Source organism: Bidens hawaiensis, unplaced genomic scaffold, assembly GCF_021521415.1.
Source record: "Bidens hawaiensis isolate Kalapana, Puna unplaced genomic scaffold, B.hawaiensis_p1.1 tig00002236_1, whole genome shotgun sequence".
NCBI lineage: Eukaryota > Viridiplantae > Streptophyta > Magnoliopsida > Asterales > Asteraceae > Bidens > Bidens hawaiensis.
The window spans coordinates 3001442-3019472 of NW_027491119.1; the positions used below are offsets into that span (position 1 = coordinate 3001442).

An 18031-nucleotide genomic window follows, 5' to 3' on the forward strand; every position below is an offset into this window, starting at 1 on the left:
TTGCTTGATGGTAGTAGGTGATTCCATTTTGATAATGGCTTCGACCTTTTCAGGGTTCGTTCTGAAGCCATCTTTTGTAACAATGACTCCTAAGAACTTCCCTTCTTCCATCCCAAAGGAACACTTGCTCGGGTTGAGCTTCATGTTTATCCTTCTGAGTGTGTTGAATGTTTCTTCGATGTCTTTCAACATCGCTTCTGGGTCAAGGCTTTTGATGACCAGGTCATCCATGTATACTTCCAAGTTCCTCCCAATTTGGGCATGAAACTCTTTGTCCATCAGGCGTTGATATGTGGACCCGGCATTCTTAAGTCCGAATGGCATCATTTGATAACAAAATGTGCCATCGGGCGTCCGAAATGCGGTTTTGTCCTGATCGTCAACGGCCATGTGGATTTGATGGTACCCTTTATACGCATCAAGGAAGCATTTAAGGCGAAACGGTGCTAATGAATCTACCTTAAGATCAATTTCGGGTAACGGGTAACAATCTTTGGGGCATGCTTTGTTCAAGTCTTTGAAATCTATGCACATGCGCCATTGCTTGTTAGACTTCGGTACCAATAACGGGATTTGCAACCCAAGTTTGATATCTGCTAACGCGTACGATGCCCGCGTCAAGGAGTTCTTTGACTTGGGTTCTACACGCGTTAGCTTGTTCCGCCCCCATTACTCTACGCTTTTGTACGACCGGCGTAAAAGCCGGGTCACACTTGAGCTTATGCTCTGCTTTACTTCGAGGTACACCAGTCATGTCTGCTGGTTTCCATGCGAAGATGTCAGCGTTTTTCTGTAGTAAGCGTTTGAGTAAGGTGCGCGTAGGATCAGTGATTGTTGGGCCAATGGTAACCGCCTGGTCGGGGTATTTGCCATTGAAAGCCCATTCTTCTGGTTCGGTGATGGTGGGTTTAGCCATCTTTGGTTTGGGTGTTGATGAGACAGATGCGATGCATACCTGGGGAATACCGGTGACCATCGCCACGCCCTCAGCTGTTGGCCATCCCATCATGCCGTGGACTGAAGATACCACGGCATTGAATCTTGCCATCCCGTCTCTCCCGAAGAGAATGTCGTACGTGTGGTGTGGCTTCCTCATTACGACAAAGTCCACCTCCTCTGTGCGGGAGTGTTTTCCGTCTGTGAGAGTGACGGGGAAAGATAGGATACCTAGAGGGGTGTTTGTGCTGCCGTCGAACCCTTCCATCGAGGCGTAGACCGTTTCCAGGCGTTCCTTGTCTTCGTCATCTAGCTTGTCGAAGAACTGCCTGTACATAACCGTTGACGAGGCGCCGTTGTCAAAAAGAGTGCGGGAAGTGATGTAGTGCCCCAGCTGGCTTTTGATGACGGTAGGGCCTTCTTTACTGGGTCCTCCTGGCACTCGCGGGAAGCGCACCTCAGCTTCTTTCCATGCGCATGGTTCTGTCGTCCGTCTTTTTCTTCCTCTGATGTTACCACGAACCATGTGAATGCTGATGTCAACGGGCTTTCGTCCGTTGCTTTTGTATCGGTTGTCATTCTTCCCTCCATTCCTGATTAATGCCACCAGGTGTGTAAGTTTGCCCTCCTTGACGAATGTTTCAATAATATCCCTCAAGGATGAACACTTCTTAGTGGTGTGACCCTTTGTGCCGTGGAAGTCACAGTATTTGCTCTGATCCGCGTCAGGTCGTTGCCGGACCGTTGGAGCTTTTGGCCATGGGAGTTTCTCAGTGGCAAATATCTCCGTGACGCTTTTGGTGAGCGGCGTCCACCTGGGGTGTCGGCTTGATGGGTGTGTATTACCCCTTCCGCCTACTAGGGAGCGAGAGCTGGATGAGGTGTCAAAGTTTACCCTTGACTGCCACATGCTTGGCTTCCTCCTTTTGTTTTGCCTGGCGGTCTGGACGTTGTTTTCTCTAGTCCTCTGCGTGTAGAAGTTTGTAGTCTGGGGCAGATCCCCACCCAATTACTTCTCTGTTTCGGCAAAGCGCTTGGCTGCCGTCATGATGGCATCCCATGTGGATGGCATGCCATCTTTACCCGTCAACGTGCGGATAAGCTCTGGGTATTCGGCGCCTTGGATGAAAGCGGCGCGAACAAGGTCTTCGCTTATAACGCCCAGACTCAGCTTTTTCGAGTTAAAGCGAGTGATGAAGTCTAGTAAAGGTTCATCCTTATCTCTAACGCAGTTGAGGATCGTCCACTGTTCTTCAATATATTTCCTCTGTTGACTGAAGTGTTGGCTGAACTTGTGTTGGAAGTCCGCCCAATCATAGATGTGGTGGACCGGTAAACGGTCAAACCACGCTCTAGCCGCTCCAACCAGTGTCATCTGGAACATATAACACCACGTGGGTTCCGTCCAGTTGCTGACGGTTGCCCCCGCTATGAATCTGTTCAGGTGATCATCTGTGTCGGATATACCATCATAAGTGCCGATGTTGGGCATCTGCTTAGCACTTTTCGGGGCGATTGCTTCCGCAATGTCCCTTGCAAACTTGGATGTTCCCGCGTTTGCAGCAGTTGGTCTGAAGGTTTTGGAGAAGTCACGTGGGTTTCCCCCCGCGTTCCTTTGTTTGAAGGTTTCTCCGAAATTCCTGCTCGTTTGGAAGTCCGTTTCCTTACGCTTCCCTTTCGCCCTAAGGCGAGGGTTTGCGTCGGTGTCGGATTCCTCCCGATCATCGTCCGAGGACTCGCACTCACTGCTCATGTTGAGCTGTTGTCGAGTGCTTCCAAATTCGTCAGCCTGTTGGACGGAACGCAAGCGTTCGTCCAACTCAGCTTGGAATTCCTTCTGACGTGCCTCCGCCCACGCTTTAACTTGTTCAAGTGTTTGGCGGGGGAGTCTCGTTTGTTGTCCTTCCGCCTGGGTATTACTGAATCCCAGGGGACGGTTGTTTACTGCACTTGCCCTGGCTTGGGTAACCGGGGTAGTGTTCGTAAAATTTACTGCACTTGCCTCGGCTTGGGTAACCGGGGTAGTGTTCGTAAAATTTGTGTGGTCGCCGGTGTTCCCCCCAGTAGCTGTGGTTGTGGTTACCGGGTCTTCCTGGTAACTCGTTGGCCTTGGGACCGGAGTAACGTTAACCATCTTTCTAGAAGTTTTGAAAAACCGGAGAAAAATTAGTTCTAGCTTTTATGCACGGATGGCGCCAATGAAGAAACACTAATCGGCCCCCGGGCAGATTACGGATAATCTGGGGGTTAAATAGATGTTTCCCACGAGGGGTTAGATCCAGCAAAGATGGTTCTTCTGATAACCTGCAAAACAGACACCGTGAGCTCGTCACTGAGAAGGGGGGGGTACCTCCTTGTGACCACCCTCCGGCGTGAGAATCAGACTAGATTGCTCTTGAATATAAGTGTATATTAAGAGATTGCTAGAGCAGATATCAGGTATAAGATGTAAGATACCAGATAAGATTAGATGATCATACCATTTGGGGTATTTATAGCCGAATGTAGGTTTCCAAGAAGGTATAGCCGGCTGAATAGTATTCCTGTTCTACCAACTGTGGCCTACGCACGTGCCATGCTGGTAGTTGGTGGGTAGGCAGCGGCTGACAGTGACCAGGCCTGCTGTGTACTATTCATTTTCCACCAACTGCAGGCTATGCACGTGGTATGACATGAGTTGGTGAGTAGGTAGCGGCTAATAGTGACATACAGTACAAGAGCATGCTGCTCGCCATACTGTTGTCAATGAGCTGTCGTATCTTTGGTCAGATCTTTTGCCCATACCTCGTCAGGTACAGTACAAAAGATCTTCCAGTATCGTACGGACTGGCTCATTTAGGCGGGAGTGTTCCCGGCTTGCTCATTCCTTCTTCAGGTGACTACTGAATTATTATGAGAGTTAAGCCTTGTGCGTGTAGCCTTGCTGCGCGGGTAGCCTTCCCTGATGGCTGGTATCCGTAACTGCGGGAACAGGTGGAGTACTTGGAAACCATTGGGAGGCGTTTCCTGCGGGAACAGCTAGCGTACTGCGCGTAAGGACGTCACGTCTCTGAGCATGGTGGGTCCTGCGGATCCAGTTGGTCTCTGCGCAGGCGGGTTCAACCGCGCAGACGTCCGTTAAGGAGTCTTGCGGGTTCAACTGCGCAGACGTCCCTTTTTCAAGGTGAGTCTTGCGGGTTCAACTGGGCTCTGCTGGGACCTACCTCTTCACCCTAACATTTATTTTGGTTTAAATATTTTGTAAACTATAATTTAAAAGTGGGGAATAATATTTGAAAAATAATAATATAATCTACAAATCACAAAAAGAAAATAAAGAAAGAAATTACTCGAATGACCAATACCACCAGTACCGTACAAGTAGTCCAATGCATTTACAACATTCTGATGAACACATTCTACGCCACTATTACAAAACCGTAACCTGCACTCAAACACACCAAGCTTAAACCCTAACTCCAATTCCAGTTCCAGTTTCTAATAATAATAATAATAATAATAATAATAATAGGTGTGAGGCTGCTGCAATCAATCTGTAAATTACATAATAAAATGGCGTTAATCAACACTACTATCTTCACCGACTGTTCATCATCATCTTCAACTGCACGGCTTCTTCTTTTCAATCACACCAAACCTCACAAGCTTCCAAATAATAATAATATTTCATATTTTCGCCGCTCAAGTGCCGTTCAGTTTGGCGTCTCAAGCCGTACGTCTTCTAGAAGCATCATTACTCACTGTTCATCGTCAGCTGCAAGCGGTAATTTTTAATTTACTCTTATTTTGGAGTTAGATTTATGTTTTAATTGAACTGCATGTGATTGTGTACGGTTAACTTAGCTCAATTTGATTGATTTTATTAGTTTTAATAGGTAGGGTTGTAAACGAACCGAACCGAACAAGGCTTTGTTCATGATCGTCTGTTTAGCTTTTATCGGAGAACTGAACATAATTTCTTGTTCGTGTTCGTTCATTAAGGAAATGAAAATGAACTTGTTCGTGAACGGTTCACGAGCACAAACAATGTTGTATTTGATTTTGCTAACCGAAAATGGTCGGTGTCTACAGTTCAGTCCAGCTACCTATTTTATGTTTGTTTTTTTAACATTCATATTCATATGTTAATTTATGTATAAATTAATCACGTAATACTCGTGTATATTTTTGTTTTTTAGTAGAAAAGCCATAAAAAAATATTAAAAATCGTTAATGAACAAAAATTAAAGAACATCAACGGATGTAAACGAACACAACTGAACAAACATGGTATCTGTTTGTGTTCTCTCATTTAGTTAATCGAACAAAAAAAAATTCATGAACATTCATTTATTAAACGAATGAACATAAAAGAACATCCCGCGAACAGGTAACCCAGTTAGACAGTCATGGAAAATGGAAATCACTGCAGGATTAAGGCAGCAATTTTTCTAGTATTAATAATATTGAAGTTTAATGTAATTGTCAAAGTTTTGGAAAATTAGTATAGGTGCGCAAACACATAGCTGGTCTTGATTCACTCTTATGCCAATGTTGGATAGTTATGCTGCATAGTTAATGTAGCTGTTTCAAATGCCAGAGGTTCGGTTTGTGCTGCTTAGTTATGTGATCTTGTTTGTATACTCTTATAAAAGGAAAGAAGATCAAAACAGGCTAAATGAAAGCTGACTAATAATTGTTAATTGTTGTAAGATGCAAGTTTAAACTATCAGATGACTGAATTTAGACCAAATTTTGAGAATATGCCTAAATGTAACCAAGATGCATTTGATTGAGAGCTAAGAACTAAATACCTGCAAGATAAACAATTGAGATACCGTTTGAGTTATAGATTTTTCAAAGTGTCTCTTCACTTGACACTAGTTATTTATCTTGCAGCTATACAGGTAGACAACGAGACCTCTGCAAAGGTTATTGATGGAAAGCGTGTCGCAAAAGACATAAGGGATGAGATTACTGTTGAAATATCCAAAATGAAGGAAGAGATCGGGATTGTTCCTGGATTGGCAGTTATTCTTGTTGGGGACAAAAAAGACTCCGCTACTTATGTTCGTAACAAAAAGAAAGCATGTGACTCTGTGGGTATTAACTCCTATGAAGCACGGTTACCTGAGGATTCCACTGAAGAAGAAGTCCTCAGCCACATCTCAAAGTTCAACGATGACCCGTCTGTTCATGGAATACTTGTTCAACTACCTTTACCTTCTGTAAGCTTCTAAACGTATCATGTTTTTATTGTTTGTTTCTTTCATTCTTTGTTGATTTGTGTTGTATTGATAAGAGTTAATGCATTTGTTGGATCAGCATATGAACGAGCAGAATGTTCTAAATGCTGTTTGCATAGAGAAAGATGTTGATGGATTCCACCCTCTGAATATTGGTCGTTTAGCCATGCGAGGAAGAGACCCGTTGTTTGTCCCGTGCACACCAAAAGGATGCATAGAACTGTTGCATAGATATGACATCCCTATTAAAGGAAAACGAGCGGTTGTGATTGGAAGAAGCAATATTGTTGGAATGCCTGCTGCATTGTTACTTCAAGTAAAGTCATACGCTTTAATAATAAGTTAACAGTTTGAAATTATGTTTAAACATATTGTATATCGTTTTTATTGATGTAGAGAGAAGATGCTACTGTGAGTATTGTTCACTCGAGAACAAAGAATCCGGAGGATATCACTAGACAGGCTGATATTATTATATCGGCAGTGGGTCAGCCAAATATGGTCAGGGGTAGTTGGGTGAAACCTGGTGCGGTTTTAATTGATGTTGGTATCAATCCTGTTGAGGTCAGCATTAACTAATAGTGTTTTTTCATTTGAGTTAATTACATAGATGGTCCCTGTGGTTTGAGTGAAGTAACAACTTTCAGTACTACCTTTGAAAGGTTGCATATTTGGGGCTTGTGGTTTTAATTTTGTCACGACTCATGAGTTCGAGTATTACCACTAAATTTCGTTAACTTTCTGTTTTAAGTCTTTGATAAAACAACCAAACAGTGAAAAAACTTATTAGTTAAAAATAAAAAAAATGTAAAGAAAATTTAAAAAATACTAATATTTAGAAAAGTTAAGGTTTCTTGAATCTTATTTATTTTTGTTTTTTATTAATAGGGTGTTTTGGTCATTTTTTATAGACATAACAAAAGTTTGTGTTAATCCGCAAACTCATGACTAAGTTAAAATCTCGAACCCAAACATGCAATTTCTCGAAGTTGGTACCGAAGCCTGTTGCTTTGATCAAACCACAGGAACCATCTTTGTAACTAACTATTTTCATTTCTTATGTTCAAGTATCCTAGTAACTTTTATTAATAATGTAAAGCTATAGAATTATTTGGGTTATGAGCTTGTTTATTATTGTGTGAACAGGATGCAGAATGTGCGAGAGGATATCGGTTGGTGGGTGATATATGTTATGAGGAGGTGAGCAAGGTGGCTTCAGCAATCACCCCAGTTCCTGGTGGGGTTGGGCCGATGACGATAGCTATGCTTCTATCCAACACTCTTTTGTCTGCCAAAAGAATTCATAACTTGAGGTGATCTTTCTCTTTTGAACTATGACATCAATGTACTCGTGTCGGCTGCCCCTTCTAGTCGACAATGAGAGAGATGTAATCTTGTTTTGTTTTGTTTAACCTTAAATGATTTGTTAGATTTTTGAATGTAGTGTTTGCTTTTGCAAAATGCACAATATGGTAATAAATTTTATGAAGTTTTGTGTTTGTATTTGTATTTGTGGTAAATGATCTTTTTTTTCTCAATTTAAGGCCCAAAAAGTGAGTTTTAACTTTGCAGTATGTTTAAAATGTATATATTCTAATTTTATTTTTTTCGATCGTGTTTTCATCAAAGGTAAATTACTAGTTATTTGTATCAATAATAGTTTATATGATGAGTGTATAACTTTCAAAAAGTAAACAATTTTTTTATTTATTTTTTTGAAAGCTTACAAATTAAAACGAGGTGCGAATAAAAGTTTACAACTTCAAGTGACCCACACGTTTTTTAGTTCGTGGGCATCCATCCGTCCAAACAAACACAACACTAGAAACCAAGCCAAAACGGGTGTGTAATGTAGCATTCATAGCAAACACAACATTAGAAAACGACCTTAATGGATCCGGGTAATGTAACATCCATGGCAAACATCCGCCTGGTCGTTTGTCTTCCAAAAACCGACCAATATCTGGCACTACCAAGTTTTTGAACAATGCAAGGCCGGAAACAAAAACTAATTTAAATTGCAAAAGGTATTCTTTTGACAAAGTAGATATTACAATAACTTTGAATTACATGAAACATAAGATCTCAAAAAGAATGACACATAACATTAGAAATCGCAAAGAAGATGCAAGACTTGAGGCCTGGAAAATAAGTCATCCCAACACCCATCTACAAAATATGAAATTTTACGGTCAAAGTTAAACACGCTTATAATTTCTAATAACCCGTTTGACCCGTTTAACGTGTTCCGTTTTGGCTAGATTTTTTGGAACAAAACGATATACCTGAAGTTCTACTCGTTATCCGATAAGAGCAGCTTGAGGCTCGAACTGTAACGGCTTCACAAGCCAATTGCTAAACTGCGGGCTTTCTTTAAATGCTTTCAAGGCTGAATTATACTCTGCAGCCTTCTCCTGTAAAACAATTGCATGCATCAAAAAAACATAACATAATAAGCAAATATGTCAATAAGTAAATTTTTACATATGCTAAAGTGAGACATTAAAACTATTACTTTTAGCCTCTGGTATGACGTGTCATATGATGGAAAATTGTGTAATGATCGACTCAGTGACAAGAATGAATCCAACATTCTCTTCCTGATTCATAAAATAAAAAATATAAGTATAAAAAAATATAAGTTAAACAAAAAACTAAAAAGCATAAATACTAATAACAAATTTGTTAGCTTACTTGCATAAAGTTGACTCTGAAGAAGGATGCATTGCGCCTTTTGCAGAGGTCCCCTGTTTTCGACCAGTGGTTCCGAGAATAACCTCATGCAGACCAGATTTATTCCAGCTTATTGAATATCTGAATTCAGTAATTCACTCTTTAAAATAAGAATAACAGAAGGGTTTTAAGTTTTAACTTAATTCAAGGTTAAACTTTAATTAAACGAATCTTACCCGCACGTTAAAGTGGATGCAGCAGTTTCAGCATGGCGAAACACCTCAAGAGGTACTGAAGCTACAGCAAATAATGGCTGCAAAAAGCATAAACAAAAACCATATTTAGTGGGATATAATTTGTAAATGATTAATTAATGAAGAAATTAATTAAAAGGATTATCTAATAAGCACCTTACAACCTTATTAACTTTAAAAGGACTCGTTAGTTTCTTTGATAATGGTAGCACTCTGTCAGTCAAGGCCCTGGTCAACTGCTCTTCAACTTCCGTATCAGAACAATTACGAGATTGCCCCACGGTTATTGATGATATGTAAACCGGTTGTAGAAAGTGAGACAGTAATGCCCCTAAAACACATAAATGAGCTTTTATTAAGATTATATTTTTTTTATCAAGAAAATAATTTTGACTAACGAACCTTGGATGCCAACAACGTTCCAACGAGAAATTTTATCAGAACAGCTAACTGACAAAGTTGCATCACCGCGTCCAGGTTTCCTTTGCACGGTGCCAATGACGTGTGAACAATCACCTAAAAATTCAAATAGTTAAAACAATAAAATCTTGATTTTTTAAATATTTAAATATAAAATACCAGTGTTCTTCATTGATGACTCCAAGAATTCTTCCATAAGATCATTGAGTTTGCTTGTTGAGGATATTGCATAGCCTTCTTTTACAGAACTATTCAAGCACGGGAAAAGCTGTGAACTCAGGGACGCGTCTCCACCTACAACAAGTTCAATAAAAAACGATAGAATTAAATAAATAAATAAATAAAATTGAAATGACTTACAAGGCAACTGTGATATGTATAAATGCAACTGCCAGCCCGGTCTCATCTTGTATTTCCCACCCGCCTCTTGATGGAAAAGGGAATCTGTGGAAGCAGCACCTTGAATCTCTGTATAGAAGTATCTGGAAAAGATTGATTTTTTTAGATTTATGAAGATAATATCAAAGTAGTAATAATGTATGAAAGTTACAGATTATTATCGTAAGTTAATATCTTCTGCTTGAAAAAACAAAGCTAGTATTCCCAAGTATAATGCTGTGATGTTACTACTAAATCGGTCAAGTACTTAAAATCATTACACAAACTCACAAAAAAGATGTGTGCTTGACTAATTCGGTCAACACCAATAGCTTATTACTTCCTGAAACCTTATCTAGTAAGTCGGTTTTGGTTTTGCATGTAATAAAAACCGAAAAAACCGAACCGAATTTATAGATTTTAATTTTTTTTGTTTTTAGTAATTTATCATAATTTAATTAATATATAAATCAAATATTTTAGCCCAAATGTATAATAATCAATTAGTTACTAATTAACAAAATGAATTAGGCCTGGTTTCATTATTTTGGGCCAAAAATTTCAAGCTCAATGGCAAAACCGGAAAAAACAAACTGAACCGATTTCAAACCAAAACCGAGCAGTTTTGAAGCATTCAAAAACCAAAATTTCGGTTTTAGCCCAAAACAGACCCAAACCGAACTGCGCACACTCCTAGGCTGTTATCTAGAAAGGAAACTATTAACGAATTTAAGCTGCATTTCTCACTTTGAACTAAATCTTATATACTAAGCTTTTGCAAACCTTTTTTCCAAAATCAAATAACTTTGAAGTCAATATTTATCTGTTTCACTATGAACTTCAAATTGTAATTCTGCTCTTTATGAAAAGTAGTAAAAAGTTACTAATAACATCAGTACTCAATATCATACATCTAATTTAAAGGATGTGATAATGATATAAATTATGGTTTTTATGGTGATGAAACCAGAAAACAGAGTCCACACACCTTAGTAAAGCTCTTCTAGCTACAATCTCAGCGTGCGAATCATTCAACACGTCACCACGAACACTAAGACGCGAACGCCCAATACACTTAGTTCCTGTCCCCAGTGCAACCACTTTCAACTCTGCCAATTCACACAAAACACATCAATTCAACTTCAATTCCCTAAAATTATCACAATTCAAGAAAATCTTCAAGTGAATTCAATCACACTACACTGTAATTGATAACAAACTGAAAATAAAATGTAGAAAGAAATTAATAAATTAATTTTATATTAATTTTAGGCCATGGAGATAAGTTTATATAAAATTAAAAAAAAAAAAAAGCTGTACATGTGTACATAAAAGTTTGAAAAATTAAATATAAAATCCCAATCTGATTAATAAATGTGAAAAATTATAAATATAATTGGGAAAATTTGTACATATATATATATACACACACACACATAAGCTTGAAAAGTTGCATATAAGATCCCAATCCAATTAATAGATTTAAAAAATTATACATAAAATTTTGAAATTTTGTATGCATATATCTGTATAAATAAGTTTGAAAAATTACATATAAAATCCCAATCCTATTAATAAATTTTGAAACTTTTTGTATACACATATATACATAAGTTGAAAAAATTACATATATACCTTGAGTGGGAGAAGAAGTGAGGAAAGCGGCAAGGACGGTGACTTCACGGCCTTGAGGCTTTCCTTTCTTCGGGAGGCGGTAAACACTGTTTGCGATACCTTGTCTCCCCACTCTTTCTTCTTCTCCGGCGAAGGTGAAGCCATTGTTGATGGAGGGAAAGAAATAAAGAAATGAAGGGTGGTGATAAAAGTGGACGACTGTTTATATGTGATAGTATGTTCACGGGTCGGGTCGGGTCGGGTCGGATTTAAGAACAAGTTGGTGTTATAAAAGTGTTGCAAAAATCCGGACCAATATGAGCGGATTAAACCATGATTAATCGTTAGTCCCTACTTCACTGGTTAATTTTGGGCTAATCGGCCAATGGTCAAATCCGGCCAAAAACGACGGTTTCCAGAGGATTTCGACCAAAACCAGTGGTTTTCGGCAATATTCCATAAATAACCAACGGTTTCAGGCAAGATTCCAGTACATTTCCAGCCAAAAATTGTTTATGTATGTATGAAACTAAAAATTACATGTAAAAATGTGTGCACGTTTATATGAATTTGAAAATTATGCATTAAATTTCGATCCGATTAATCGCTAGTTCCCACCCTATCACCCGACTAGCGATTTTTACAACATTGGTTATAACTAGTTTTGAAAGAATTTTAATTTTTTTGTAAAATGTAAACGGTTTCCTAGATTGAAAGTTTGATATAGGTATCTTGTTATGTTTTTTTTTTAATGACAAAAAAAGTACATTATTATTCACGTAAACAACAAAACAAGTTATCTTGTTATGTTAGTTATTGAAAAATAAAAGAAATATATTGCTTTATAAAAAATTAAAATTATAAAACAGTGCAAAAGCTTATAATAAAATAATTAATGGATAAAGGATAAAGAGGTTGCTACGCTAAGATCCCGAGCTCTACCTTATGTATATACTCTATTAAAACTCATATTTGAAATTTCCCTTTATTTTCCTTTATGGTTTATATCAATAAGTTGGTACTTGGTAACTGGTAACATCTGATCCCAACAAATTAGATTGACCCAATAAGAGCATAAGGCCGCTTCATCCAATTATTATCAACATTTTATTCCGAATGCCATAACAGCGTTACATCAATTTTTTTTCCGTGTTTTCATGAATTTTCTAAATTTTCCCCAAACATCATCGTATCATCCAACTTTCCCCAATTTCTTCCCAAAAACCAATACCACTCAAAAATGGAACCGGGATAGACCATGGGTATGCTCTAATTTCTCAATGTTTAACCGATCACTCATTCACTTGTTACATAAATTGAAGATCCAGTAACTCTTTATGATGGCCCATTACCAATATATAAAGTGTGCTTACATAAAGTGTATACTGGACCATTACCAATATATAACGTGGGCTTACTATTGGGTCGAGATACACTTTCAAACAGCTAGCACCAAAAATACCAAATTACGAAGTACCAACTACCAACTAGACATGCACAAATCGGTTATTCGAAAACCAGTTAATTTAATAACTGATTATTGGTCAACGATAAACTAATTGGTTAGACCGGTTCATCAGATTGGGTACTACCCGGTTTGCAAGCACAAACATCCTAACCGGTATAACTGGTTTCGGGTATAACTGAATCAGTTAACCGGTAAATAACATGGAAAAAACCGGTTTTAAAAAAAAATATTTAAAAGTCTAAAACTGGTTTCGGTTAACCGGTTTTGTAATTGGTTATTAACTAGTTCTGGGCCAAAATGAATAACCATTTACAAACTGCTGGGTTTTTCCAGGTAGAAACCAGTTAGAGTGGGACCCGTTAACCGGTTTGGATTGGCACCTCTAGTACCAATTATGCACTGGCATGTTTAAATAGTTTTATTTTTTTTTTTACAAAACCATTTTCCTTACTTTTACGGAACCACAAGTTTCAACTTTTACAGAACCACAAGGAGTCGACCTTGGATATAGCCTCGAAAATGATAGGTTTAAACGTGAGATCATTTGCCGTTCAAAAATAAAACTATTTTACCGTTTAAGGGGTCAAAACTATAAGAAAAGTGACGATATTTGATATCACTTCTATCCATGTCCGGATAGGAAACAAAAGTTCTTCATCCCACAATAATTACGATAATTTATCTATTATCAATATCGAAATCATACGATTTGGTGTCCAAACAACACCCGACTATCGGTTCTAAAGCTGGCAATTTATACACGACACACGAATACACGACACATACCTACATGACCTTAACAGGTAACATGTAAGGCCTTAACAGGTTTCATGTACTAAACAGGTAGACACGAATTTACCTGTTAATTTTCGTGTCTAAACAGGTAAAATACCTGTTTACCTGTAAGTACCTGGTTAGATTTTTATAATTATATATATATAATATTATAATTATAAACTATTATTATCCCCAAACCCTAACTCACGTTTCCACTTTCACATCTCCAAACCCTAACTCACGTCTCCATCGCCGCCACCACTTCTCCGCCCAAACCTCTCTTCGCCTGCCGCCCTTCTCCGGTGATTCCTCCGCCCGCTGGTGATTCCTCCGCCACCACTTTTCAGCCGACACCACTTCCTCACCGGACTTTCTCAGTTTCTCCTCTCCGCTGTCAGAGCCGCCGCCGCCTGCTGGTGCTTCCTTCTACTTGGTAAGTTATTAATCTCTACCTACCTATTATTCATCTATTTTTTATATTAATATTAGGATTCATATTATTATTTTGTTGCAATTTAGGAATGAGATTAGTTTTTAGATTCTAATCTAACTATTAAGTATTGATGTGAATTATAGGGCTGTTTCAATTGGTTATTTGGTTTTGAACTTTTGATTGCTTACATTTGTTGGTTTTTACTATTTAGGTAATTATGAGTGACCCACAAAAGAAAGCGGAGAAGACGAAGGATAAGAAAGCCAAAACAATGGTATGTTTGTTTATTCAACTATACTTATTTTGGTTTAAGTTTGTTTTTTTTTTGTGTGTAACTTTATGTATTTTTTTTTATTGATTCCAAATGGAGAGTGATTCTATAAAAAATTGATTTAGAAGATGAATCCTCAATGGATATGGATGTAGATGACGAGGTTCACTTGGTGTAGAAGAGCTCACTGAAGATATAATGACGCTTGACATTAGTTGTGAATCAAATGCTTCAAACTCGCTGAACAATCCTAAGGTACCAACTCCAAATGCTTCAAGTAGTGTTGCCCGTTAAAAAGAATGAACAATCCTAAGGTACCCCACTCAAAAACTTTCTAGTAATGTTGCTTGATAAAACTATATGAATATGCCCAATTGTCCATGATTAATATGACTAATTGACTATACTTATTTTGTGTGTAGGTTTGATTGTTTGCTTGCTTGGAATTGAAGATTTGAGAAGAAAGACCAATTGGAGTTTGGAAGTTGGAAGTTTGGAACTTGATGTTGTTTGATTAGAATTCGGATGCTTTATTTTAAGATTTTTATGAACTTTCAACGACTTTTGTTTGCTTGTTATTGTTTGCTTCTATGGTTTTTTGTCTTAAAATTGTTAAGGATCATGGATTTATGTTTTATATTAAGACTTTTATGAACTTTCGACGACTTTTATTTCCATAAACAGGTTGTCAAATATGTGTTACTAAACAACTCTTATCGTGTATTATCGTGTATTACATGTATTAACAGGTTCGTGTTCGTGTTTAGGATACAGGTACATGAAAAGTTTTCGTGTCATGTACAGGTATACCCATTTCGTGTTCGTGTCTTATCGTGTACGGATATACACGATACGCCAGCCCTAATCGGTTCCTATATTTTGTTTTTTGAGGTTTGAATTTGATTCCATATCGACACAATGAGCTATTATTAGTATAGAGTACATAATTTTATAATATGGGTCCAAAGAAGATATAATTGAGGGGATTAATTTGTTGGTATTAAATGGGACACATTGGATTCGTTGGCAAGGGTCCCACACGATGGCCCACTGGACGTGCTTAGAGTGTTTAGTCCAATTGAGGGCATACATGGGCCCAATCAGCCGACAACTATATGAGTGTTTTTAAAAATAAGTTTGTATAGATATTTATCAAAGTAGTTTTTTATAACGACTACTTTCTTGTATATTGGCTACTGTACTCTTTAAATTTAGAGAGCTCTATTGTCCTACTTTGACCAGACTATGTTGTCTTAATTGGGCTCACGCTGGCTTTCAGAGTTTGGCTTGGGCGTTCATCCGGGAAATCATACCGTCGACTGACACTTGACAGTGGGATTCTAACTTGAGTCTTCACTAGAGAACCTAAGCCTCCTACCACCAGGCCACAAGTGAGAGACATTTATCAAAGTAGTTTAGTATATTTACAGCCTAAAAAGCTATATTTAAATGTATTCGACATTTAAATTATCATAAAATAATGCATATGATAACTACACGGAGAACTTACACCAATCTAACCAAAATATATTATAAACCTTCGTCTATATTCGATCGAGTTGAACGGAGGAAGCTTAACAGCATCCGTCATCTTTATGGGAGAACAACTTTCTCTTCCAAACACCGGCATATTCAATGTTTTCTGGATGAACCAAAAACCCGATATATAAGAGCACACCCCTAGTATCAAACACACGGATGAGATCAGACCTATAGTCGGCTATAAATAAAAGAATATTGTAATAAACCACTCGCTAGCTGAAAGAACTTCAAACAACAACCGAAGAAAATATGATCCGCTTTTTCCTCAACCGCATCACAAAAAGGCCAAGTAGTGCAACGGGTAACACACCTCAGTAAGCAGGATTACAAACAAGCAAAATGCTATTTTGAAGCATACGTTAAACAAAGCGGTTGACCTTTAGTGGAACCAAAATAATTAATGTGAAAACTATGATAATATACGATTCTCACGATAATCTATGTTTAACCTATATTCCTTATGTGAATATACATACGAATACAAAATATATCATGTGATTCTTACGGTTTTCTTTATGTAATATTAGTTCAGAAAACCCGCTCTATATATTTTATATACGTATAATGTATCTAACAAAGAGGATGCATTACGATTGATGAGGACATATTGTTTTTCTTGTGACCTTCAATGGGATATATAGCATGTTGAAGCCTCAATTTGACCAAATTGACACAGTGGTCCAATTTTCTTTATTTCAAAAGTTAATTTATTTTGTAAGCAATTATTTAAATTTTAATGTGTATATTATTATAACGTAAAATACAACTACCACTTTCACACAATTTATGGCAATAACATGAGGTGTGCACATGAGTCATGGCCTATCATGTATCTCCGGGGCCCACTTTCATCACAACCACGTCTGTGTCATTACACGTAGTTTGCTACTAATTTGCTTGTTTTATGATTTTGTTTTATATATATTTTTTCATTTATTATGACTCACATTTGTCCAAAAATGCTCAATATTTTTTGTGCAAGCTTATATTTAAAATATAGTTCAACTAAATAACTAATAAGAAAATATTGTGTTAAAGTTGGTTAATAATCAATAAATTTATTATTTTAGAATATACTATATAGTGTTAAACTAATAAGAAAATATCAGAATTCTTTTATGCCCAACGTGCTTTTGGTTAACGGTATCAAATACCATGAATGAACCAGTAGATAAAGTATGAGTTTAAGTATCAATAAAGAGAATAAGCTCACTCAGTTAAGGTTTATGGTTTTTGAGGTCTCGGGTTCGAAACTTGATTCAAGAGGGTTTTCTGATAGTGATGGGTTTTCTCTTTGATGTTATTTTTAAATGAGTCAGACATGAAGCGTTAGAATTAATATGGACGATTGACATCCTGACTTAAGAAGACTCACTTGTATATTTGAGGTGGTTCCAATTCCTAACATTGTTCAAACAAATTATATAGAGAATAAGCAGTATGCTCTTACATAGTCGTTAACTATTATAAATCATGCAATTTTAATTTATTTATTTTAATTTATAAGACAACTGTGTCTTAAAATATATAAACGAAACCTTTAAAGGCTCTCTGGTTACTCCCCAAATTTTCTCAAGTCACCAGATTGCTTTATTTGTAAATAGAGGCTTCTTATGCATTTGACCCGAAATTCACGGGTATGTGTATCACTAAACCTAGATAGCCCTTAAACGAGTTATAGCATCGATTAAATTAAAAATTAATCTAACCAAATATTTGATATGAAAATCCTATAATATAGGGATATATTAGAATTTAATATCCAATTTTTTGAAAAAAAAGATTATTTATAATTAAGAAACAATGTTATAGTAAAAAAAAGAAACGGACCATGGGTCTCACCAAACCCTGATAGCTTTTAAAATAGGTTATAACATTTCATTTATTTGTGAAACTATTTCATCATTAAACCCTAAGTATACTATTAACTTAATTACAATAAATAAAATTAAATACAAAATATAAATATTAGAAATGAATAATGTAAAACAAGCCACGTAATACGGGAGATAAAAGCTAGTAACTATATAACCAATGGGG

The 18031-nt window shown here is 37.2% G+C and overlaps 1 protein-coding gene and 1 pseudogene across 2 annotated transcripts; one reads left to right on the forward strand and one right to left on the reverse strand.

The window, feature by feature from the left end:
- The first annotated feature begins 4484 nt into the window (after positions 1 to 4484).
- Positions 4485 to 7491, forward strand: LOC143612492 (bifunctional protein FolD 4, chloroplastic-like). The gene is made up of 5 exons (XM_077086469.1): positions 4485 to 4699; positions 5815 to 6143; positions 6241 to 6477; positions 6558 to 6725; positions 7308 to 7491. Exons 1-5 carry the CDS (start codon positions 4489 to 4491, stop codon positions 7476 to 7478), a joined length of 1116 nt encoding a protein of 371 aa, XP_076942584.1. The 5' UTR covers positions 4485 to 4488; the 3' UTR covers positions 7479 to 7491.
- A 666-nt stretch (positions 7492 to 8157) lies between these two features.
- Positions 8158 to 11665, reverse strand: LOC143612502 (tRNA-specific adenosine deaminase TAD1-like; annotated as a pseudogene). Its single transcript, XR_013149954.1, has 11 exons — positions 11522 to 11665; positions 10875 to 10995; positions 9869 to 9990; positions 9668 to 9802; positions 9491 to 9604; positions 9253 to 9419; positions 9071 to 9147; positions 8856 to 8975; positions 8677 to 8761; positions 8447 to 8575; positions 8158 to 8330 (listed from the first exon to the last, which is right to left on the reverse strand). The product of XR_013149954.1 is annotated as a tRNA-specific adenosine deaminase TAD1-like (transcript).
- Between the last annotated feature and the right edge of the window lie 6366 nt (positions 11666 to 18031).

Coding starts and splice junctions, on each gene's coding strand:
- LOC143612492 (XM_077086469.1), top strand. CDS start 4,489: ATGGCGTTAATCAACACTACTATCTTCACCGACTGTTCATCATCATCT. Junction 4,700..5,814: donor TTCATCGTCAGCTGCAAGCG/GTAATTTTTAAT, acceptor TTTATCTTGCAG/CTATACAGGTAGACAACGAG. Junction 6,726..7,307: donor TTGGTATCAATCCTGTTGAG/GTCAGCATTAAC, acceptor TTGTGTGAACAG/GATGCAGAATGTGCGAGAGG.